General features: G+C 35.2%; 1 protein-coding gene across 49 annotated transcripts in view; it reads left to right on the forward strand.

Moving 5' to 3' along the window:
• Nucleotides 1–19383, forward strand: part of RIMS1 (regulating synaptic membrane exocytosis 1) — a 519140-nt gene that overhangs the window by 307848 nt on the left and 191909 nt on the right. For 7 of the 49 annotated variants that reach the window (XM_033217639.1, XM_033217648.1, XM_033217640.1 and 4 more), the window contains exon 1: nucleotides 7486–8108. The exons of 25 other annotated variants lie outside the window; for them this stretch is intronic. In XM_033217639.1, coding sequence (XP_033073530.1) covers nucleotides 8009–8108 — 100 coding nt within the window. In that variant the 5' untranslated portion in view covers nucleotides 7486–8008. Of the gene's footprint in view, nucleotides 1–7432; nucleotides 8109–19383 lie in introns of those variants that run through there. 17 more of the 49 variants (XM_033217633.1, XM_033217646.1, XM_033217636.1 and 14 more) reach the window with 6 other exon arrangements.

The raw sequence follows: 19383 nt of genomic DNA on the forward strand, positions 1-19383 counted from the left end.
ACAACAGATACTGGTTAAAAGGCAGTGCTTATAGGAATATTGTGTAGCCATGAAAATCTTGTTATATATTGTTATATTTAATGACATAAAAATATATTTGTGATACTTGAGGGAAAGGGATTGCTAACTATATGTATACTATATGGTATGTTTCTGAAAAAATGATTACATATATGCACAGAGAACTAACAGGATATATATCAAAATGAGTATACTTATATTTTTTCTGTTGTCTTTTTTTGTTGTTTTGTTTTGTATTTTTAAACCCCTACCATAGACATATTCTCTTATATTTGTATTTGCTCAGGTTTTCTATTTACCATTCATTCCTTGGCTTTGTTTTTTTACCTTTCATGCATTCTTTTTTTTATTTTTTTTATTTTTTGAGACGGAGTCGCGCTCTGTTGCCCAGGCTGGAGTGCAGTGGCACGATCTTGGCTCACCGCAAGCTCCGCCTCCCGGGTTCATGCCATTCTCCTGCCTCAGCCTCCCCAGTAGCTGGGACTACAGGCGCCCGCCACCGCGCCAGGCTAATTTTTTGTATTTTTAGTAGAGACAGGGTTTCACTGTGGTCTCGATCGCCTGACCTTATGATCCGCCCGCCTCGGCCTCCCAAAGTGCTGGGATTACAGGCGTGAGCCACCGCGCCCGGCCCATGCATTCTTAAAGATAGATCAAGTTGTTTTCCATGTCTCTTCATTTCTTTTAGAGTTTAAGGCATTATGCATTTCATTTCTATCCTTTAATGCAAACCTTAACTTTTCAATGAAGTACTTTATTTTAGAACTTTTTAGTAAAATCTAAAATTAAATCATATGTCTATGAAAGAAGACTTTAGCATGTTTTCACTTTTCTCAAAAATTTACTGTCTTTATTCTATCCTCTGTGATACGATTTGGAATTTCAGTTCAACTTGTGTTTCAATATTCACATAAATAGATATCAGTGTTACTATAGTTAATACTTAATTGCCAACATGTTTAAATGATTTCATTGTTCTTGGTTACTTCTCATTTTCCCTTTTCTGCTTTGTTGTTCTTCTTGTAAGGGCATGTCCTTTGTTAGTTTTTTCAGTGAGAGTCTGGGGGTAGTAAGATGCCATTAGTTTGTTATCATTTCTTGAATGGTATTCTAGTTGGGTATATAGCATAGACTTTTTTCTTCCATAGTTTCCAGTACCTTGATCCCAAGTCACAGGATATATGGCACATTGCAAGTGGCAACCCTGGGAGAGATTGATTGGGGTTTCTTTTAGCCTAATTAATGGGAGGAGCTTTAGGCATGGACTGACTTCTCTCCTGGCAGGGCAGGACATTGCAGCTCCAGTAGCCTCTACCCACCTGCAGTGCCTTTCAGTGGGCTGGGTGGCTTCAGCCACTCTCACCACTTTCCTTTTTTTTTTTTTTTTGAGACGGAGTTTCGCTCTGTCACCCAGGCTGGAGTGCAGTGGCCGGATCTCAGCTCACTGCAAGCTCCGCCTCCCGGGTTTACGCCATTCTCCTGCCTCAGCCTCCCAGGTAGCTGGGACTACAGGCGCCCGCCACCTTGCCCAGCTAGTTTTTTGTATTTTTTAGTAGAGACGGGGTTTCACAGTGTTAGCCAGGATGATCTCGATCTCCTGACCTCGTGATCTACCCGTCTCGGCCTCCCAAAGTGCTGGGATTTCAGGCTTGAGCCACCGCGCCCGGCCACCACTTTGCTTTTTAAAGATCCCAGCTCTACATTTGTCTTATTTATGTTTTGTAGTATGACTATTTTTTGGAATAAATATTGTTTTAGAGGTAGAAGACTATATGTGTATTTATATCTTGACACAAAGTTCATAAATATTTTCAAGAAAAAATTTTGAAAATTATTTGAGAGAAGAATAAACAAGCAAGCAGTAGTCTGGTCCTGTAGGCAAGGTATAACCCAGAGAAAGTACTGGCCTTTATGTGATTTGGTTGGAAAATCAGCTGAGGTAGAATTTAGGGAGCCTTCTGTTCTGGAAAACCACTGGTTTTGATTTGTTTTGTTTAATTCCTAATAGATTTTCAAAATACTTCTCACATAGAGAGGACAACAGGTGGATACATATAAATAGAAAAGTAGAATGATGTGCAGAAATAATGGAGGGAGACATACACTTCTGTGTAGCATTTAATTACTTAGCTTATACATCATGTAAATGATTTTGACTCTACTTGACTGTGTGCTTTCTTTAATAACTTGGTATTTTAAGTCTCATCATAATTTGTGTAACATTTCTACTTAGCTTGTTTAATTTGTTGATTTTTTTTTTAGTGAAGAAATAGCTGATGTCCATGACCATACCTAGGAAGCAACTAGGTATGTAGGCAATAGGATAATAAAGAAGGCACTATTACTTCAGATAGCATTACTTGAATTGTAGTTCTGTGAAGACAAATAAATATATCCATTTAATGGCATTTGAACTGACAAATCAGATTTAAAACTGTCAACATATCAAAGGGAAAAAGCTAACTAGGACATCACTTGAAATTACTTCCAGTTTACAGTAACATGGCTGTCGAGGCTAAAGAAATTAAAAGTAGGCAAAACAAAAAAACAAATAAACAAAATTCTCCCCAAAACCCCCAGATTCCACTGAGAAAACCTATAAATGTTGCATAAAGATAACATTTTTTAAGGCATAGCTGAATTTGTGTGAAAGAGAAATCTCCAACCTCCAAGTGCCAGAAATGAAATGAGAAAATTAGATCTGTAAGTATGTGAAGTGATACTTCAGCAATATGCCTGGATAAATCAAGACTTATAATGGTGGGGGGCTTGCATTTTTAAACCACACAGGGGCATGAGAATGTTTCCCTCCCAAGAAGCAGGAAATTGCAACTTTTTAACCTCTTTTTTAACTTTGCATCTTTGTACAAGACCAGGACACTCAGAGTGCTTTCTCCATAATGAAAGGATGAATGTAAAACTTGACACAGCTCAGGTAAATGAGTAATCTTATTTCTGTCTGAACCTTGGGTGAAAACAAAAACATACAATAAGTCTGTTGTAATAAATTGAAATCTCATTCTGCTCATCTGTTCATTAAGTGGGTTTTATAGACTGAATTTATATTGCCTACATTGTAATATAATCCCACACCAAGAAAATAACATTAAATTTGGTCCTTGGTCAGTGATACCTCATTCTATAATACCTTTCCCATCTAGTTTTAAGCTCAAAACTTTTCCATTCCTGTAGGATCAATTATTAAAGTTACAAAGAACAGGCAGATGCTCAGAAATGGTGCTCAGAGAACTAAAATGTTGGCTTTGTAAATTGGAATCCTTTTTCTTCTGACATGTTTTTCGTCTTTTACAGAGCAATACAGTAATGACTAAAACATTTGTGCCCATCTTAAGACTGAAATTGTCAGCTTGTGATTATCCTTTAAATATCTCATCACCATGAAAAGCACTCAAAAGATCTCCTGTAGGTAATGTGTAAGATCAGTCAGAAGGTAAAAATTAGAGGAGAGACATTCCATGGTAGTAGGTGAATCAGGTTTATTAATTAGGCACACTACAAACTTACCTTTTATATCTTTCTTGATCTTCCTGTCCTACCCAAACATCGTGTCTCCAAATCTCCTAAAAATATTATCTCTGAAAAATTCCCTTCTCAACCCTGGGTCACATCCTGGCACTGTCTGACATTTTGACATGTTTGCTATTCTGATCCCTTTTATTCCATATGCAGTAATTGCCTCAGTTTCTCCATATGGTTAGGCCAGGGTCTGGAAGCTGTAGGGCTCCTTAGCTTAGAAAACATCACAAATCAAAGCAAATGATACAGACCAGTTGTCATTGAAGATCTCTTTTAAACATGCTTGTCCTGTAACACACTGTAAAACAAAGAATAGAATTCACTGGGTGCTCATATTCATTTATATTATAAGTAGCATCATTACTACACTTTGAAAACAATAATTTCCATACCTGTAACTTAATTTGAATTTGAATTTCAGAGCAATTTGGGATCCAGAGCCCCCTTGATAGTGTCAAATACTTGGAGTCTTTTTTAACCTTTTACATTTTTCCACTTAGGCATTTTATAACCAGAGTTGCTTCTAATGTCCAAACCACCCTTGTGGATAGCCTGTAAATAGTGATATAAGAGGAATTGAAGCCTTATAACTCAGGAAATTGTAATTATGAAAGAGGTTCTCAATCCTGGAAGAAATTGAACTGAATATGTTAATTTCCCAAATCCTAATATTTTAAGAATTCTTATGTCTTCAAAACTAATTTTGCCTTCTATCTTGTTATTGTTACTCCACAAATTGTATCTTGAATATTGATTTATTTTGTGTTTAGCTATATGCAATTGGAGTTTACTGGGCTGTGTCAGTTGGACTTTGTCTTGAAATATTTTAAGTTTCAGCAAAAGAAATAAACATATACCGGGCGCAGTGGCTCATGCCTGTAAGGCCAGCACTTTGGGAGGCCAAGGCGGGTGGATCACGAGGTCAGGAGATCAAGACCATCCTGGCTAACACGATGAAACCCCGTCTCTACTAAAAATACGAAAAATTAGCCGAGTGTGGTGGCGGGTGCCTGTAGTCCCAGCTACTCGGGACGCTGAGGCAGAAGAATAGCATGAACCCGGGAGGCAGAGCTTGCAGTGAGGGGAGATCCCGCCACTACGCTGCAGTCTGGGCAACAGAGCAAGACTCTGTCTAAAAAGAAAGAAAGAAAGAAAAAGAGAGAGAGAGAGGGAGAGAAAGGAAGAAAGGAAGAAAGAAAGGAAAAGAAAGGGAAAGAAAGGAAAAAAGAAAGAGACGGAGGGAGGGAGGGAAAGAAAGAAAGAAAACTAAAAACATTTGCCTCCATTTGATTATGTAGCGTTTAATAAATGAAACTTTGGTACAGAAGCTGTCCATCAGGGTCAGGAAAGGGATAGCTGAGCTGATAATTTGTGGTAGCAGAATCACAGATATCACAGTGACAGAACACGACATGAGTCCCTTTTATTACAGAAACTACCCAAAGGAACAACATGGTCCTGAACATCAACTCTTAATCTATAAAATGAGATCCAATACTTCTCTCTCATTCTTGTTCCTTAGGATAGCTTAACAAAAATCAGAATACTCAGTATTAATAATGCAAGCATTTTTCCAACTATTTCTGCAAAATAACAGGCTTAGTAAATGTTGCCAAAAATATTGTTTATGCTCAAATAAGTTTAGCCAGTGCTAACTTTAGCTGAAAGTGTCCTCAATGCAGGACTTCTGACCACCTTTTCTGGTAATGTGCCTTGTTACTTTTCTAGAAAAGACTAGAATATGCAGTGTGTCCTGAATACATGTGATTGGGGCCCTTTTATTTTAAACCATCTGCTAACATCTCTGTAAACCGGTGTTGTGAGATTATGGCATGGCAGAGCTATACTAGATTCTCACGGAGGACGTTAGCCAATAGCATAATGTATGTTTTACTTAGTGCAGATTTATTTGCTTCAATCGCAAACTGCCAAGAACACAGCCTTGAACCAGATGTTAGGTGAGAGCCCCCAGATTTAAGGGAGTGGTAAACTAAAGTGATATTAACTTTGATTATTATTGCTTTTGTTGAATTCAAATTCTGGTGTTGTCACTGACTTAGTATGTCATTTATCATACCTAAGCCTCGGTTTCCTCATCTGTAACATGGGAATAATAATAGCATTTAAACGTTTAAGGCACAGACCTGTTCTATATATTTTTTCTTTTTACTCCAGTGCTTAGTATAGTTGATATTCCAAATTTTTGTTAGATGAAAGAAGTTTTGAATGCATGCATGTAGGGATCAGTGAAAATTGGAAGAAATAACAGAATGAAAGAGTATGTAAGACTGACTCTCCCTTGAAGACCTAAAGGGAAATACTAAACAATAAAAAGATTAATGTGCATTGGGTTTAGTCAGTGAAAACCTCTCAGAGGAGGTATCGTGAACCTGAACATAATTTTATGCCATAACCTTTCAGAAATATTACATTCTACTGCTGGTTATAAAGATTAAGAATCTTGGTATTACTAAAAGGATCTAGAGTTTCCACATGTACAGATTAAAAGACAATATATTTACCCTCTTCTGTTCAGAGTTTGTCCTGCTATTGATTCTTAAGTGCCAGTACATTAATACAATATAGCAGGGCTCACACAGCAGATTTAGACAGTCAACTCAGTAGTAATGTGTTAGTTCTACCTGGGCAGTCTTCATTCTGTAGTCCATAAAGAATGAGATGCTAGATTTACATCCTATCAACAGTAAATTATGTAGACATCCTTATTTTTTAAAATGATTGGTATATTTGTTTATATGGAAGTATACGTTTTTTACAAGGTATAATTGTGAGCGACAGATGATATTACATAAGTGAGTCAGCTATAGATGAGTAGAGATGTTTTTCAGCTTTTGAAAGTACTTTGGAAGAGTTTGGAAATAATATATACATTTTTTGTATAGTACTTCAGTACTGTCCCTAATACACTGGTGGTGTACAGAACTTAGAAAATCAATACATTATTGATTATTACTTCAAAGGATACTTATAGGAGATTTGTGATTTGAAAATCAGATTTATTTTGCGTATGGAATTAATACGACTATGGAGGAATAAAAAGGAATTTCTAAGATATTATATGTGATTAATATTTCAACATTAAAAATATTGGCATTTGATTGAAATAGGTTCTTATCTGTACTTTCTGGCTGTATATTACTACCAAAGTTTAATTTGAAAATGAAAGTTTGGTGAAGTAGAAGCCTTAGGTTAGTGACTTAGGAATTTCATTTCCAGGATAAACCAGTCTTGGTAATACTCCATGTCTGTTTCTCTACATGGTTGATTCTCTTGTTAATGCTATCCATCTTTGTTACCTCTCAGATTCATTTTGAAGCACATGAATATTATTTAGGAAGTATGAAATATATGTAAATGCAAGGTGATTGTGTTATTTTTGCTATTTACAACATTTTCTGTATTGAAATCCAAAACATTAATAATTACCTGCAGGAATATATGCTTAAATTAAAATTACATGTGAAATTTTTAGTTTGTTTGTTTTAGTGAAAAGACTACAGTTAAGGTAGATAAATATGTATTTTTTTTCCATAAAGTAGGAATATGCATCTCATTTATCAGAAGGTACAGCTCTTCATATTTCAGAAATGTGTATTAGTTTTGTACCATGTCACATATAATAGGAATCTATATATAATATATTCACATATATATGTATTTGAATCTGATAGAAAAATAAATAGGAAAAGAGGACCTACCTTAAAAAGTTTATGTAATAAGAGGTAAGTATTATATAAAGAATATATAATAGTTAAAAATACAGCCTAAGTTCAAATATTTCAAGAAGAAACAAAAAAAGTGTTTTTCTTCATAAATCAAAGATATAATAATAAGTGCTCCCATTTAATTAATTTTAATAGTACTGAACAAAAGCAGAAGAGTTATGTTAAGAAATCGTTCTATGGGCCAATGACCATTTCATTGTCATAAAAATCCTTTATTTAGCCTTCTCCACAAATAAGCTCACAGCAGGACAAAGGACACTAGTTAGAGTAATTTGGGCGATAAGTAAACAGAAGGAATGGCTAGGAGCATAGTGTCATCTGGCAGAGAGCTTATTTCCTGAATCCTGTGGATCTGGTTAAAACCCAACAGAGATGCCAATATGCTTCTCCTCAGTAAATGCTACCAGTCCCCACACCACCAGGCCCACCGAAGCTTGTCTACAGTATTTTATCCAAGCAATCCTTTGGGTAACTGCACAGTGCCTGCAGTGACCTGAGTCAGTCATGCAAGGAGACTTTCTTGTTCTCACATCAATGTTTTATTTCAGTTTCCATTTTCTGCTGGTCCTGTTGTTCAATGATATAAGCAGAGTGATGAAGGAGGCACTTCACACTCTTCTTAGGTAAGATCTTGAGCAGCAGAGAGTGGTTTAAACAGCAAGGCTTAAATCTCTCAAGCTGGATTTATTTGCAAGGTTGCTGTCATGTGCGCACCTGGAATTCATGTCTCTTCAGAAGGGTGGGAAGAAGTAAGGTCTGTTGATTCCGAAGAGAGAACAATTGAAGCTCGACGAGGAGTTGCTGGTAAGAAATAGATAATGGTAATCCCACTTTATTTTTGTCCCAGTTGTACCCAGATCTCTATTTAACACTCCTTCTGTATCTATTTTCCAGTCAAAATATTTCTATTCTCTATGTGTCAGGTGTACAGTGTTCTTAATTGAATAAAGTTTCCAGTTACCAACTTTATCTTTAATCTGTTTCTCTGAAATGAGATTGTAGGGTTTATAATATAACCCTAAAGATTTTAAGATGATTAATTATATTTATGATTTATTCCTGTGTAATTGCCACATCAAGAAAGATTTGAAGATGAGAAGATCAATGTCCTGTGAAAATAATAAAAAAAAAAAATAGCAGGTTACTTAATTGTGCTTGGGTTTTCTTTTCTGTCAATGTGTTCCATGCTTTACTATCTCATACAAAGAATGAGAGATACATGACAAATTGCAGTCATCATTAGTGGAATGTCAATTCAAAAATAGGAAGTTTGTATCACTTTTTAAAAATAATGGTTCCTGGGTTCTTGTGAAAGAACCAAAACCTTTCCACAAATGCAGGCCTTGACCTAAACTACAATAGCACAAGGTCAAATGGAATATATGAAGCAAGCTCAAAATTGCAATTGATATTAGGTTTTATGTATTCTCTCCCAAGGGAAATCAGTTTTCTGGTCTTTGAGATAGCTGTGGAATCACAACTAAGTATGAGGCTGTGAAATATATAACCCAGAAAAAGGATATATATATGACTCAAGATGGAAGAGTGGTAGAAATATTTTTAATGAGTAAATATTGTTAACATAAATTTTGGAATTTAAAAAATGAAAATAGAAAGATTTTTTCCTACTTTTACCTAGACAGTGGCTCCAGTGAATAACACTTGTTACTATGCATGAAAGCTCATAGTATGTGGTACCCAGAAATGAGAGAGGATATTTTAGAGTGAGGTCAACATTAATCTCTTCTAATATTGATTCTCTGCTTTGATTCTGCAATTTTGAAAGCCATGAATATCATTTTGATTAATAAACCCTGTTTGGGTTTATTAAGTATTTTCTGTTAGAAATGCAATTTGTTATCAAACCCTCTTTGGTCTATTAGGTATTTTCTGTTAGAAATGCAATTTTTTACTATTTGATAAATTTTCTTGTATCAATGCACTTTAGGGAATTCAAGGTAATTATACTAAATTAATAAAAATTCATGAGATGGAATGAGGGACAAATATTAGATTAATGACATTTAAAATGATTTTATAATTTGAAATAAGCCCATACTGGATAATAAACAAAAGAAACAGGAATAGAGAAATAAATATTTTTTTAAATCTCACAACTCAAGCACAACAATAGACACATGCAGTGTATTGAAATGTTTTATTTCAGTTGACAAGCCTACATCGGCTTATATGATTCATGCATTTTTTTAGGGGGGGAGATGGAATCTTTCTGTCACCCAAGCTAGTGTGCAATGGCACGATCTTGGCTCACTGCAACCTCTGCTTCCTGGGTTTAAGCGATTCTCCTGCCTCATCCTCCCGAGTAACTGGGATTACAGGCACCTGCCACCACACTCAGCTAATTTTTTGCATTTTTAGTAGAGGTGGGGTTTCACCATATTGGCCAGGCTGGTTTCAAACTCCTGACTTCAGGTGATCCACCTGCCTCAACCTCCCAAAGTGCTGATATTATAGGCATGAGCCACCGTGCCCAGCCTGATTCATGCATTCTTAAATTCTAGTCAAAGTAAAGTATATGGTAGTGATTTCAACCAGACAAAAATGAGTATATTGGTTGTTGAAAGTTTTGACTCGTTTTCTATTGATTCTCTTCTGTATACTTGCTGGGCCAGCAGGTCTACCTCTAGACCATGCCATCTGTATGTCTTCTTAATGACCATATCATAATGGAAGCAACTCAAGTTCAGCAGGTATAAGACTTCAGCCCCATTAGCTGCTCCGGAAAATCCTCACCACCTCCAAACATGGGAAATAGAAGTTTATCATTACAGGGCCCCGCTGCACCACCACCAAGTCACGAGTACTTGCACAAAAACTGACATAACTTTGAAGTAATTCAACAAAATAATTGCAGGAACTCCTAACTACCGTGGTGTAGTGAAAAGCTCATACGTGGCTTTCAAAACAGACAAAGCCAACTTCAAATTCCAGCTCTGCTGCTTATAAATCATGTGACTTTGGGCAAGTTAATTAGCTTTTCTAAATCCCATCTCTAATATGGGATAAGTATTACTGATTTTTCCATATGCCTATGAGAAATAAATTAACTAAATAAAATTAATAGACAGTATAATATTTGGCACTTAATAAGCATTCAATTAATGTTTATTTCCCTTTTGCTTTTCCCAATAATAACTTGGTCAGATTTTGATTACAGCCAGCTTTAACCATAGGTGGAAGTTTGAGAAAAGAAAAAAAAAAGAAAAAATGTATTCTGAATGAGACCATAAATATTTTCTTTTAAGAGAGAAAAATTGTTCAAATTAGTGATTTCATTTAAGGCTGATATTTTGCAGTTGTTTTGGTAATGAGATGATCCATGGTTCAATTTTAATTTTTTTCTCATGAGATAATTATTTTTGACAAGTACATGTAATTTAAGTAAACACAGTGCCATTTGTTTTAAATAAATGAAAGATGTTCCTCATTTTCTCTCTGTTATCATTTGACCATTTCATTTTCTAAAACAAACTAGAAGCAGTCCACCTTGATTTTTCAGCAAATAACCCCTAGATGATTAGAGAAGTATGTCATTATTCATTGCTGTTTCTGTAATCTGAATGTTATACTACATTAAAAATGTAATTGAGATAGTAACAATTTCAAATCAATTAATTTTGTTGTTGCTGTTGTTCTGTGACACAAAATATGGGTGAAGTAAAATGTAGGTGACCCAATGAGAGGATAATTATTCTGTGTCTCAGAAAAAAATCTATTGTATTGTGAATTATGCATCTACAGTCATCAAAAATATGCATCTTTAAAAATATCAGAAATACGAGCCACCTTCTCCTGTCCCCAACTCCCTGGCAAAACCTATTTGGGGTTGTCCTTTTGCCCTCTGGAGATGAGCCACCATTAGCACTAGGCTGGCAGTACCAGATCAGCCTAAAGAAGCGCTTTTGCCTGTGTTCCCAACAATCAATTGTATACTCTTGGTTTATGCTTTCTGGTGCCAGTTGTTGTCATTGAGCTGAGTAAGATTCCTCAGTTAGGGAAACTGCAGAGGAAATGATCTGTTACACAGGGCTTGGCAGGACCATTGCCAGTGATTGATAATGGAACCAAATCATTTCAGGTGAGTTTTCTGTGGTCTGATGGTCAGGCCCAAGCTCAACCTTGTCATCTTAACCCATAGGTATTGCAGTGAGTGTCAGTGGATACAAGATGAGCTCTTGAACATTTGCCTGAGTCTTTTCTTCTGTGTTAGCTTTAAGGACCACAGCGTTTCATCTCTCTGGCTGCAGGGAGGTAGCAGCTTCTGTGCATTGTTTTAGGAAATGGTTAATTGCAGAGCCAAAAGAGCTTTAGTGTATGCTACTCTGGGAGCCACTTTAGTGTAGCACAGAGCACTATAGATTAATGCTGTAATCAATGAGAATCTGTACACTGCAGAGATCTGTTTTGATGACAGCAGCACTTATGGCCTTGTTTAGTGTCACTGTTGTATAATGTTGGACACTGCAGGCTTTTTTGACTTTGATTTAGAATGCAAGGACCACAGGGAATTTTATTTAAAATTTTTTATTTTATTTTGGTGGATTTTTTAAATTATGTTGTGCATTTGCTGCCATTGCTAGCTGAAATTTAATGATTTGATGCCAGTGGCATTTAGTTAACCACTCCGATGCTACTGTTATGTTTGCTGGGTTTCTGCAGTTTCTACTACTTCATACGTTGCACTCAGAGCACAGGTAAACTAAATTATATTAATCTATGGATAAATGTAAAGTTAATTGAATTTATTGTTTAATTATCCAAGAGTAAGATATTAAAATGTTTCATTTAGAGTCTATCAGTAGAGAATAAGGATGTTTTGCTTTATTTAAATATGTTATTTTAGGATGCTATAATGATTACTTGTATTACATGAAGTTATTTTTATGTTTTAAATGTTTATCTGGAGTGCACATTAAATTATATACATTTTGGTATTACATTTAAGTCTTAACTTGAGATATATATAATATACAATTAATTCAGAAGGTATACATTTTTCTTCTCTGATGGATCAAAGATTTACTTTCCCTATTTAGTGACTTTCACTAAAATTAGAAAACGTCAGAGCTTAATCTTTTTGAAAATACAAAGATTTAAGTATATATAGATTGTTCTTTTCAAGTGTTTAGAAAAAAGTCTGACAAGGTTTGGTTTCTCCTAATTGGCAGTCCTGATTATAGAACACATTCATGGAAAAGTCTGTGTTTAGTCTGTGGACTAAAGGGAAAACTGTTCAGATGAGGGGAAGAGAGAGCCCAAGACACAAAGAAGGAAAGAGAAGTGTAGTCTTTTGCATCAGAGATCTAGGTGTGCGACCTTGGGTTAAAAGTAACTAGTGACTAACCCCTTCTGACCCTTGTTTCCCTTCTGCCAGTTTGGAAAAAGACTCTCCTGTTATTCTCTGTAGGAATGGCAAAACATTCTTTTGAGTGTTCAAGATCATCTATTGATGATTTTCATGTAGAAAAAAGACACAATTATTAAATGTTTAAAGGTATGCAGTTTTCCTAATACAGGGGGTAAATACAGCTTTTGTTTTGTTTTGTTTTGTTTTTTTCTGTTTTTATTTGTATTGTTTTAGCTGCCAAGGCTTTTTAAAAAAAATTTATTTATTTATTTATTTATTTATTTATTTATTTATTTATTTTTTGAGATATACCTCTTTTAAATTAAGGTGGTGAATTTATTGGCTTCATTGTAACTATTTTGCCAAATAGGCATTGAGTAAGTTTGAGGTGTCCTGAGGGCACCTGCTGTTAAGACTACAGTCCTTGGGAGAGGAAATAGGCATCACAGTTGTGCTGCAGCCTGATGAGGACCTGGATCCTGAGAGGCACTGGAGCTCTCTGAAAGTTGGCCAGGGACAAGGGCTCTCCTCACTGCTCCCTTGCTCCTTCTCAGGTTCAGTGTGTATTGCTGAGGGCAGCTGAAGAGAGCTCCTGCCTTCTTTTCTCAGCAAATGTTTTTCAAGAGGTCCATTTTCTGCTGAAGGCAAGCTCAAAATCCAAAGGGTCAGAGGCAACTGGAAAAGCAGTAACCACCTTCCACTTGCAAAAATATGAATCGGATTGCTGCCTACCAAATAGTAGTTGAAGTTTGTGAGTCTAGACTAATTACATACATTCTTTAGTGAGAATGGAAGGATTTTATTGTAAATTGAACAGTGTGCTTGCAGAGTAGCTAATCATTGCCAGTTTATAATGATCATGAATCTTGTGTTCATATTTATACTTGCTGGTTCTTCTTAATAATAGACACCCACCATTATGAGAGGAAGGCTAAGGCAATGATGGTTCATGCTCCCACACATATGTACATGAGAGACAAAAGAAAAAGAAAAAACAATGTGATTGATGTATGTGTCTACTTCTGAGGAACCAGTCTGAATTATAGTCTCTACACATATATTTATGAGGGCAATAACTTTATTAGAAAAGTGATTATCCATTCCATAGAAATTTATCTGCTCAAGTCTCAACTTTCTGATTTTACTGGGTGCTGCTATTTATTTATTAGTGCATAGTTAGGAAGATCTTCAAGGAGAATAAGATATTTTCATTTTGAAGTATTACCTGCGAATGTTCCTGGCAAGAGTTCTGTTAGAGAAATGAAGAAGACATTTGGAAAACAAAAACAAAAATTAATCTCAATGAACAGCAAATATATATTGTCCTCTGTCCTTCTCCAGGTCATCTGTAAACACTTTTAATAAGTAAAACAAATGCTTGCCATTCTCAATTTTCTAAGGCTAGGGAGATTGGGAAGAAGCATGTCAATTTATAAAAGAAGATAAATTAATGAAAGAATTCATGATTATTTTATACTATGATAATAGTCAAGAAAACTTTTAAATACTTATCATCAGGCCTGTAAGTTGTAGGCTAATGAAATGGTTTTAGATTTTATATAACCTGCTTCAAGTAGGCCAATCTTTTGTCTTTAAGAAGGGAATCGTCAGAATCATATTATGAGTTGGTCAATTACTTGCAGAAATGTAACCAAAAATCTTGATTGCATAGTTAATTTAAATAAGTTTTAGAGAAGATTTTATGTGACTTCTATGAATCTTGAATGTCTGGGAAATAAATTCTTATCATGATGAACTGTAAACATTGAACAAATTTCAAAACGGACTTCAGAAAGGGGAGCGTATTGATATAATGGCTGGTGAATTTTAACAAACGTATTTGAGTACTATAACATCTGTCATATATTTTAGGCTTATAAATAGCTTTGAGGGTTTTTGTTGTTGTTGTTACAAGAGGATGTTAGCCCTGCAATGTCTGTTGTTTTTCTCTGTAGAGAATGCTTAGCCCTTGAAACTTGTTCTTCTGAGTACGTTCAAATTGCAACAACATTTTTATCCACTTAAATTTTTTTTTTTACTTTTATTTCAGGATTATGTTCTGTAATCACTTATTTAGATGGTATAAAGTTTGTTATATTTTCTATATTTTCCTATTTGGCACATATCTTTGAAATTAAGGTATTCATCAGAGAACTGTTAGTATGTTTGTGTGTAATATTTCTCTTGCCTATTCTATATTACAGGCTTTTAAAAAATATAGTTCATTAGAGTCTTGATAAGTCATGAAAGCGCTTTTTGAGGTGAATTCCCTTGCTCTCTATATGTACTCACAAAGCTCATTTTCTCTGAGTATGGTTTTTGATTTCCTAAGTGCCTGGCTTAAATAGTGATCTTAATGAAAGCATACTGCTGAGGCTAGGCACCTGCAAGAGAGGATAATTCTGGGAGCTAAAGGTAAAGCAGCAAGTCCATATCATACTACCCTACTCAGAGTCACTGATTCCTTTAGTCCTTTAACCATTTGTTCTTAATTTGGAGAGAGATCAGAGGCCTTTGAGAAATAAAGAAAGCAATGGACTCGGGGGAAAAAATACTTTTGCACGCAAAATTTTACTTAGAATTTAAAAGAGTGCGTGGATCCCCTAAATATAATTATGGACCATGTAAAAGGACTTGCATAACTCAGGTTTATAATCCTTTCCTTAAAAGTCACAACAAAAAAAGTACTTGACATTCAGTGGTAGAAAAAGTCCTGCCTACACAAAGGTACACCACTTCTCCCTATGGTTAGTGAATAAGCCCAAGACCAGCTTCAAATTGCTCTTGCTAAAAAAAAAAAGAAAGAAACCTTAGTTACTATTTGCTGTTTTCATGGGCTCTGCCATTTTATGTCATAAACAAATGCACCCAAAGCTTAAATCTCCAAAAGATAAATATGTGATGATTAGACCCATCATTGACATTAGCAAAGACATCAGGAATGACTGCAAGTTCATTGAGCGTATTTCCGTTTAGAATGGCTTGACAGAGACTAGGTTTCTTATGACAATAGGCTTCTTTGACAAATATGTTGTGATTTCCTGATTTCAGAAGCTAGTTTTATTTTAGGCAGACATTTAGTTATAGAGTTCTCTATGTAAGGTTTGTTATTATGAGATTTTACTGTAATCAGAGCTAGTCAATTAAGGCATAAAAGTGATGGAAAAATTAAGCACAGAATAAGGGGCTCTAAAACATCTATTTAATCTGAAAGACTCTTTGAGTATTGGTAAGAAACATGTGGTTTGTAATGAGAATAATCTTTCTGAAGTTTTTGCTTGAAGCTGTACCCCTTTGAGTTTGCTATATAGAGTCTTTAAATGTAATAGCTTTATTCTCCACAGATTTCCTGGGTGGTTTAACAAAACTAAATTGCAATGGATACAGTTTGCATACTTGTGAACTAAGTGCACATCCATATGTGTGATCTAAAATGTGATACAGTGATAATTATGTTAGAGATTATGGTAGGCCCAAAGATCTGGGGTGTGTGTGTGTGTATGTGTGTGTGTGTGAGATTTTTTTTTTTCTCATTGAAACTATTAGTACATCACTTTGAAAAACACATAGAACCATAGAGCTTCTTGGTAATAATTTAAATTATAAAGGCCAGATGTTGTTTTTCAGTGTTTTTAGTCCCTTTCAACTGTAAATAATGCAAAATGGCTAGCCTAGGGTAGTAATGAGTTTCTCATTTGAAAACTAAGCCATTAGAATACAGTTGCAACAATTATCACAAATTCTTTACAAATATATTTCAAATGTGAATAATAAACATTTTATTTATAAGGTAAATTCTACTTATGGTCTTCCCAGTTAAAAAGAAACTGAGGTTGAGTTTAGGAGGTGCTATTGACTGGCTCCTTTATTTTAAAATGGAGACCAGCCTTTAATTTTATTTATAGTATACCTGTATATAACATAATGTCTTGTTTTATAAAAGATAAAATTAAGCTATGATTTTTTTCTTCATATTGGGATTATTATTATTACTATAATTTGGTTTTTCTCATGGATTCTGTATATCTCCAGCTCAATCCTACTGTGATCAGTAAGATTTTAGCTAGCATTTAGGTTGGTTTGTATAGAAATTAGGTGAAATAGAATGATGCTATGTTGTTAAGATTGGTGACATTATTAGGTCAATCTTAAATGTGCACATTTTTATTGAGAGAACTGGGTTAAAGATATTTACTGTCTTTGTGAATGATGTCACCTTATATCTCAATTGGGAACGTTTTGTTATGGATTTATAAAAAATTATAAAGTATGAAAAATTGACTTTTTTTTTTTTTTTTTTTTTTTTTTTTTTTGTTGAGACGGAGTCTCGCTCTGTCGCCCAGGCTGGAGTGCAGTGCCGGATCTCAGCTCACTGCAAGCTCCGCCTCCCGGGTTTACGCCATTCTCCTGCCTCAGCCTCCGAGAAGCTGGGACTACAGGCGCCCGCCACCTCGCCCGGCTAGTTTTTTTTGTATTTTTAGTAGAGACGGGGTTTCACTGTGTTCGCCAGGATGGTCTCGATCTCCTGACCTCGTGATCCGCCCGTCTCGGCCTCCCAAAGTGCTGGGATTACAGGCTAGAGCCACCGCGCCCGGCCAAAAATTGACTTTTTAACATTACTAAAATAATATTCCATTTAATTTTTTATAAATGTAATCTTTCAAGTGGTAATTTTAATTTTCAGATTTAGTGTTATTGAATAGTTTATCAGTGCTAATGGTTTGCAATTTTATTTTTTTGACCTAATAGCTCTTAATTTCACAATTTAATTTGTAATGCCCAGACCCACGATGACCCGAAAGCAACCACCAGAGTCCAGAGACAAAGCCAAGCAGCAGGGATCGCTTTATTTCGAGTTCGAACTCGGTTCCCTCCAGCTAGGTATCAGATCCTAGGGAGAGACCCCGAGCTCGGTGTTCAGCCGTCTTTTATAGTCAGACACAAACAAGTTACAGCAAGTTACAGAGTCACTGGGGGTTTTTACAGTTGTAGGTTTACAATTGGCTGACATTTAAAGTTAAACATTAGTCAGTTGTTCATTGGTTCCCGCCCTTTGACCAAACCACAAACGGCCGCTTGCCCTGCTAGGGACTTTCCAGATAACCTTGTTGTTTTAGCATTAAGGGGAGTTTCCTGACTTTTCTGACCTCTGATATTCAGTATTTTTCCACTCCTCAAATTCAGTTACATAATTCTCTAAAAATATAGTTTTGTTCACTTGATTTGCTCTTACTTGAAAGACATTGATTTAAGAATCTTTAAAAGACAATTCAGCTACTCTGTGTGGGGAATATTATGCAAAGAGCACTTGATCTTTTCTGTTTTTTTGTACTGCATTCAAAATATATCAGGAAATAGAACATGCAAAGGGATAAGAGTTATTTACAGTGCATTTAATCTTTAAATTAAATTTATGATTAATTTGAAGCAATATTTAATAAACAGTTGCTGTTTCTGCTTTTTGTTGTGTTGATGAATAATGACTTAATTGTAAAAACTTAGCTTAGATCCCTTATTATTGACAGCTGAGTTTTTCGATGTGCCAAATATTTGCCAACCAGCTTATTGTTATGATTATTGCTATTTGTTTACATTGTTTTAATTAAAATTTATCTCAGAATTATAATTTACCAGCCTTTTTTTTTTAATTAGGAAGGCTATAAAGGGATTTCATTCTTGTTTTTATAAAAATTTACATGCTATAATGTCTTTAGTTGTTGCTTAATGGATATTGTTTTAACATCAATGTTTTGCCCTTTAATCCAGTTGTGTTCATATATAACTGTTCATGCACTCTTTAACACAGTTATGTTCATAGAGCTACACACAGTATCACAGCGTTGAGGGCACATAGACTCTTAGCTGATTTGTTTGTTTTTGTGTATTTATTGTTGGTTTCTTTAGGTTTCCCTGTCCCCTTTCTTGTGAATAATCGTTGTTGTCAATGTGCTTGTTTGAACAAACCATTTTCCCATTTACAGTGTGCATCTTTAATGGTTTTGTGGGGTCGAATACCAAAGAAACTCTTGTATTATTGTGGCTATAAAGTTATGAGTGAGGGCCTAGTGTTTTTTTCTAGGAATTAAGTCTAGGAGCTCAGATTTTGTTCTGTTGCTTTTTGCCAGATGAGAAGACCTTTTCACTTACTTCCCATTCTTTGGCAGGACTCTCAAATAAATTAAGATAACTTGCTATTTACTGTAAACTAATACCTGCACATCAGTTCCATTTTGTTGTTTTCTGTTGAATCAAAGTTATTTTGAGTTTAATGGAGGGAAAACTGCATTTTAATGAAAATAGAGTTACAATAAACATACTAAATTATGTTGTGTACGTATTCATTTAATCTGATTTTAATTGCTATGTTAATGTCATTTTAAAGCCTATTTTAATATCATAAGTGATTTACAACAGTGGCAAAAATGTAAAAATGTAGCCATGTGAAATAAATTTAAAATACATAGAAAAGATCAGTAAGGGAAAATAAGGGTAGAAAATTAGGCTGCATATTTAATCACAAATATCCCAACACAAAAAAGTGTCATTCATTACAAATACACAACATCTTTAACATAAAAAAAAGCCAGTTGCAGCAGGCGTGGTGGCTCACACCTGTAATCCGAGCACTTTGGGAGGCCAAGGTGGGCAGATCACGAGGTCAGGAAATCAAGACCATCCTGGCTAACACAGTGAAACCCTGTCTCTACTGAA

The sequence above is a fragment of the Trachypithecus francoisi genome, unplaced genomic scaffold (assembly GCF_009764315.1).
Source record: "Trachypithecus francoisi isolate TF-2019V2 unplaced genomic scaffold, Tfra_2.0 Lachesis_group10, whole genome shotgun sequence".
In the NCBI taxonomy this organism is placed as follows: Eukaryota; Metazoa; Chordata; class Mammalia; order Primates; family Cercopithecidae; genus Trachypithecus; species Trachypithecus francoisi.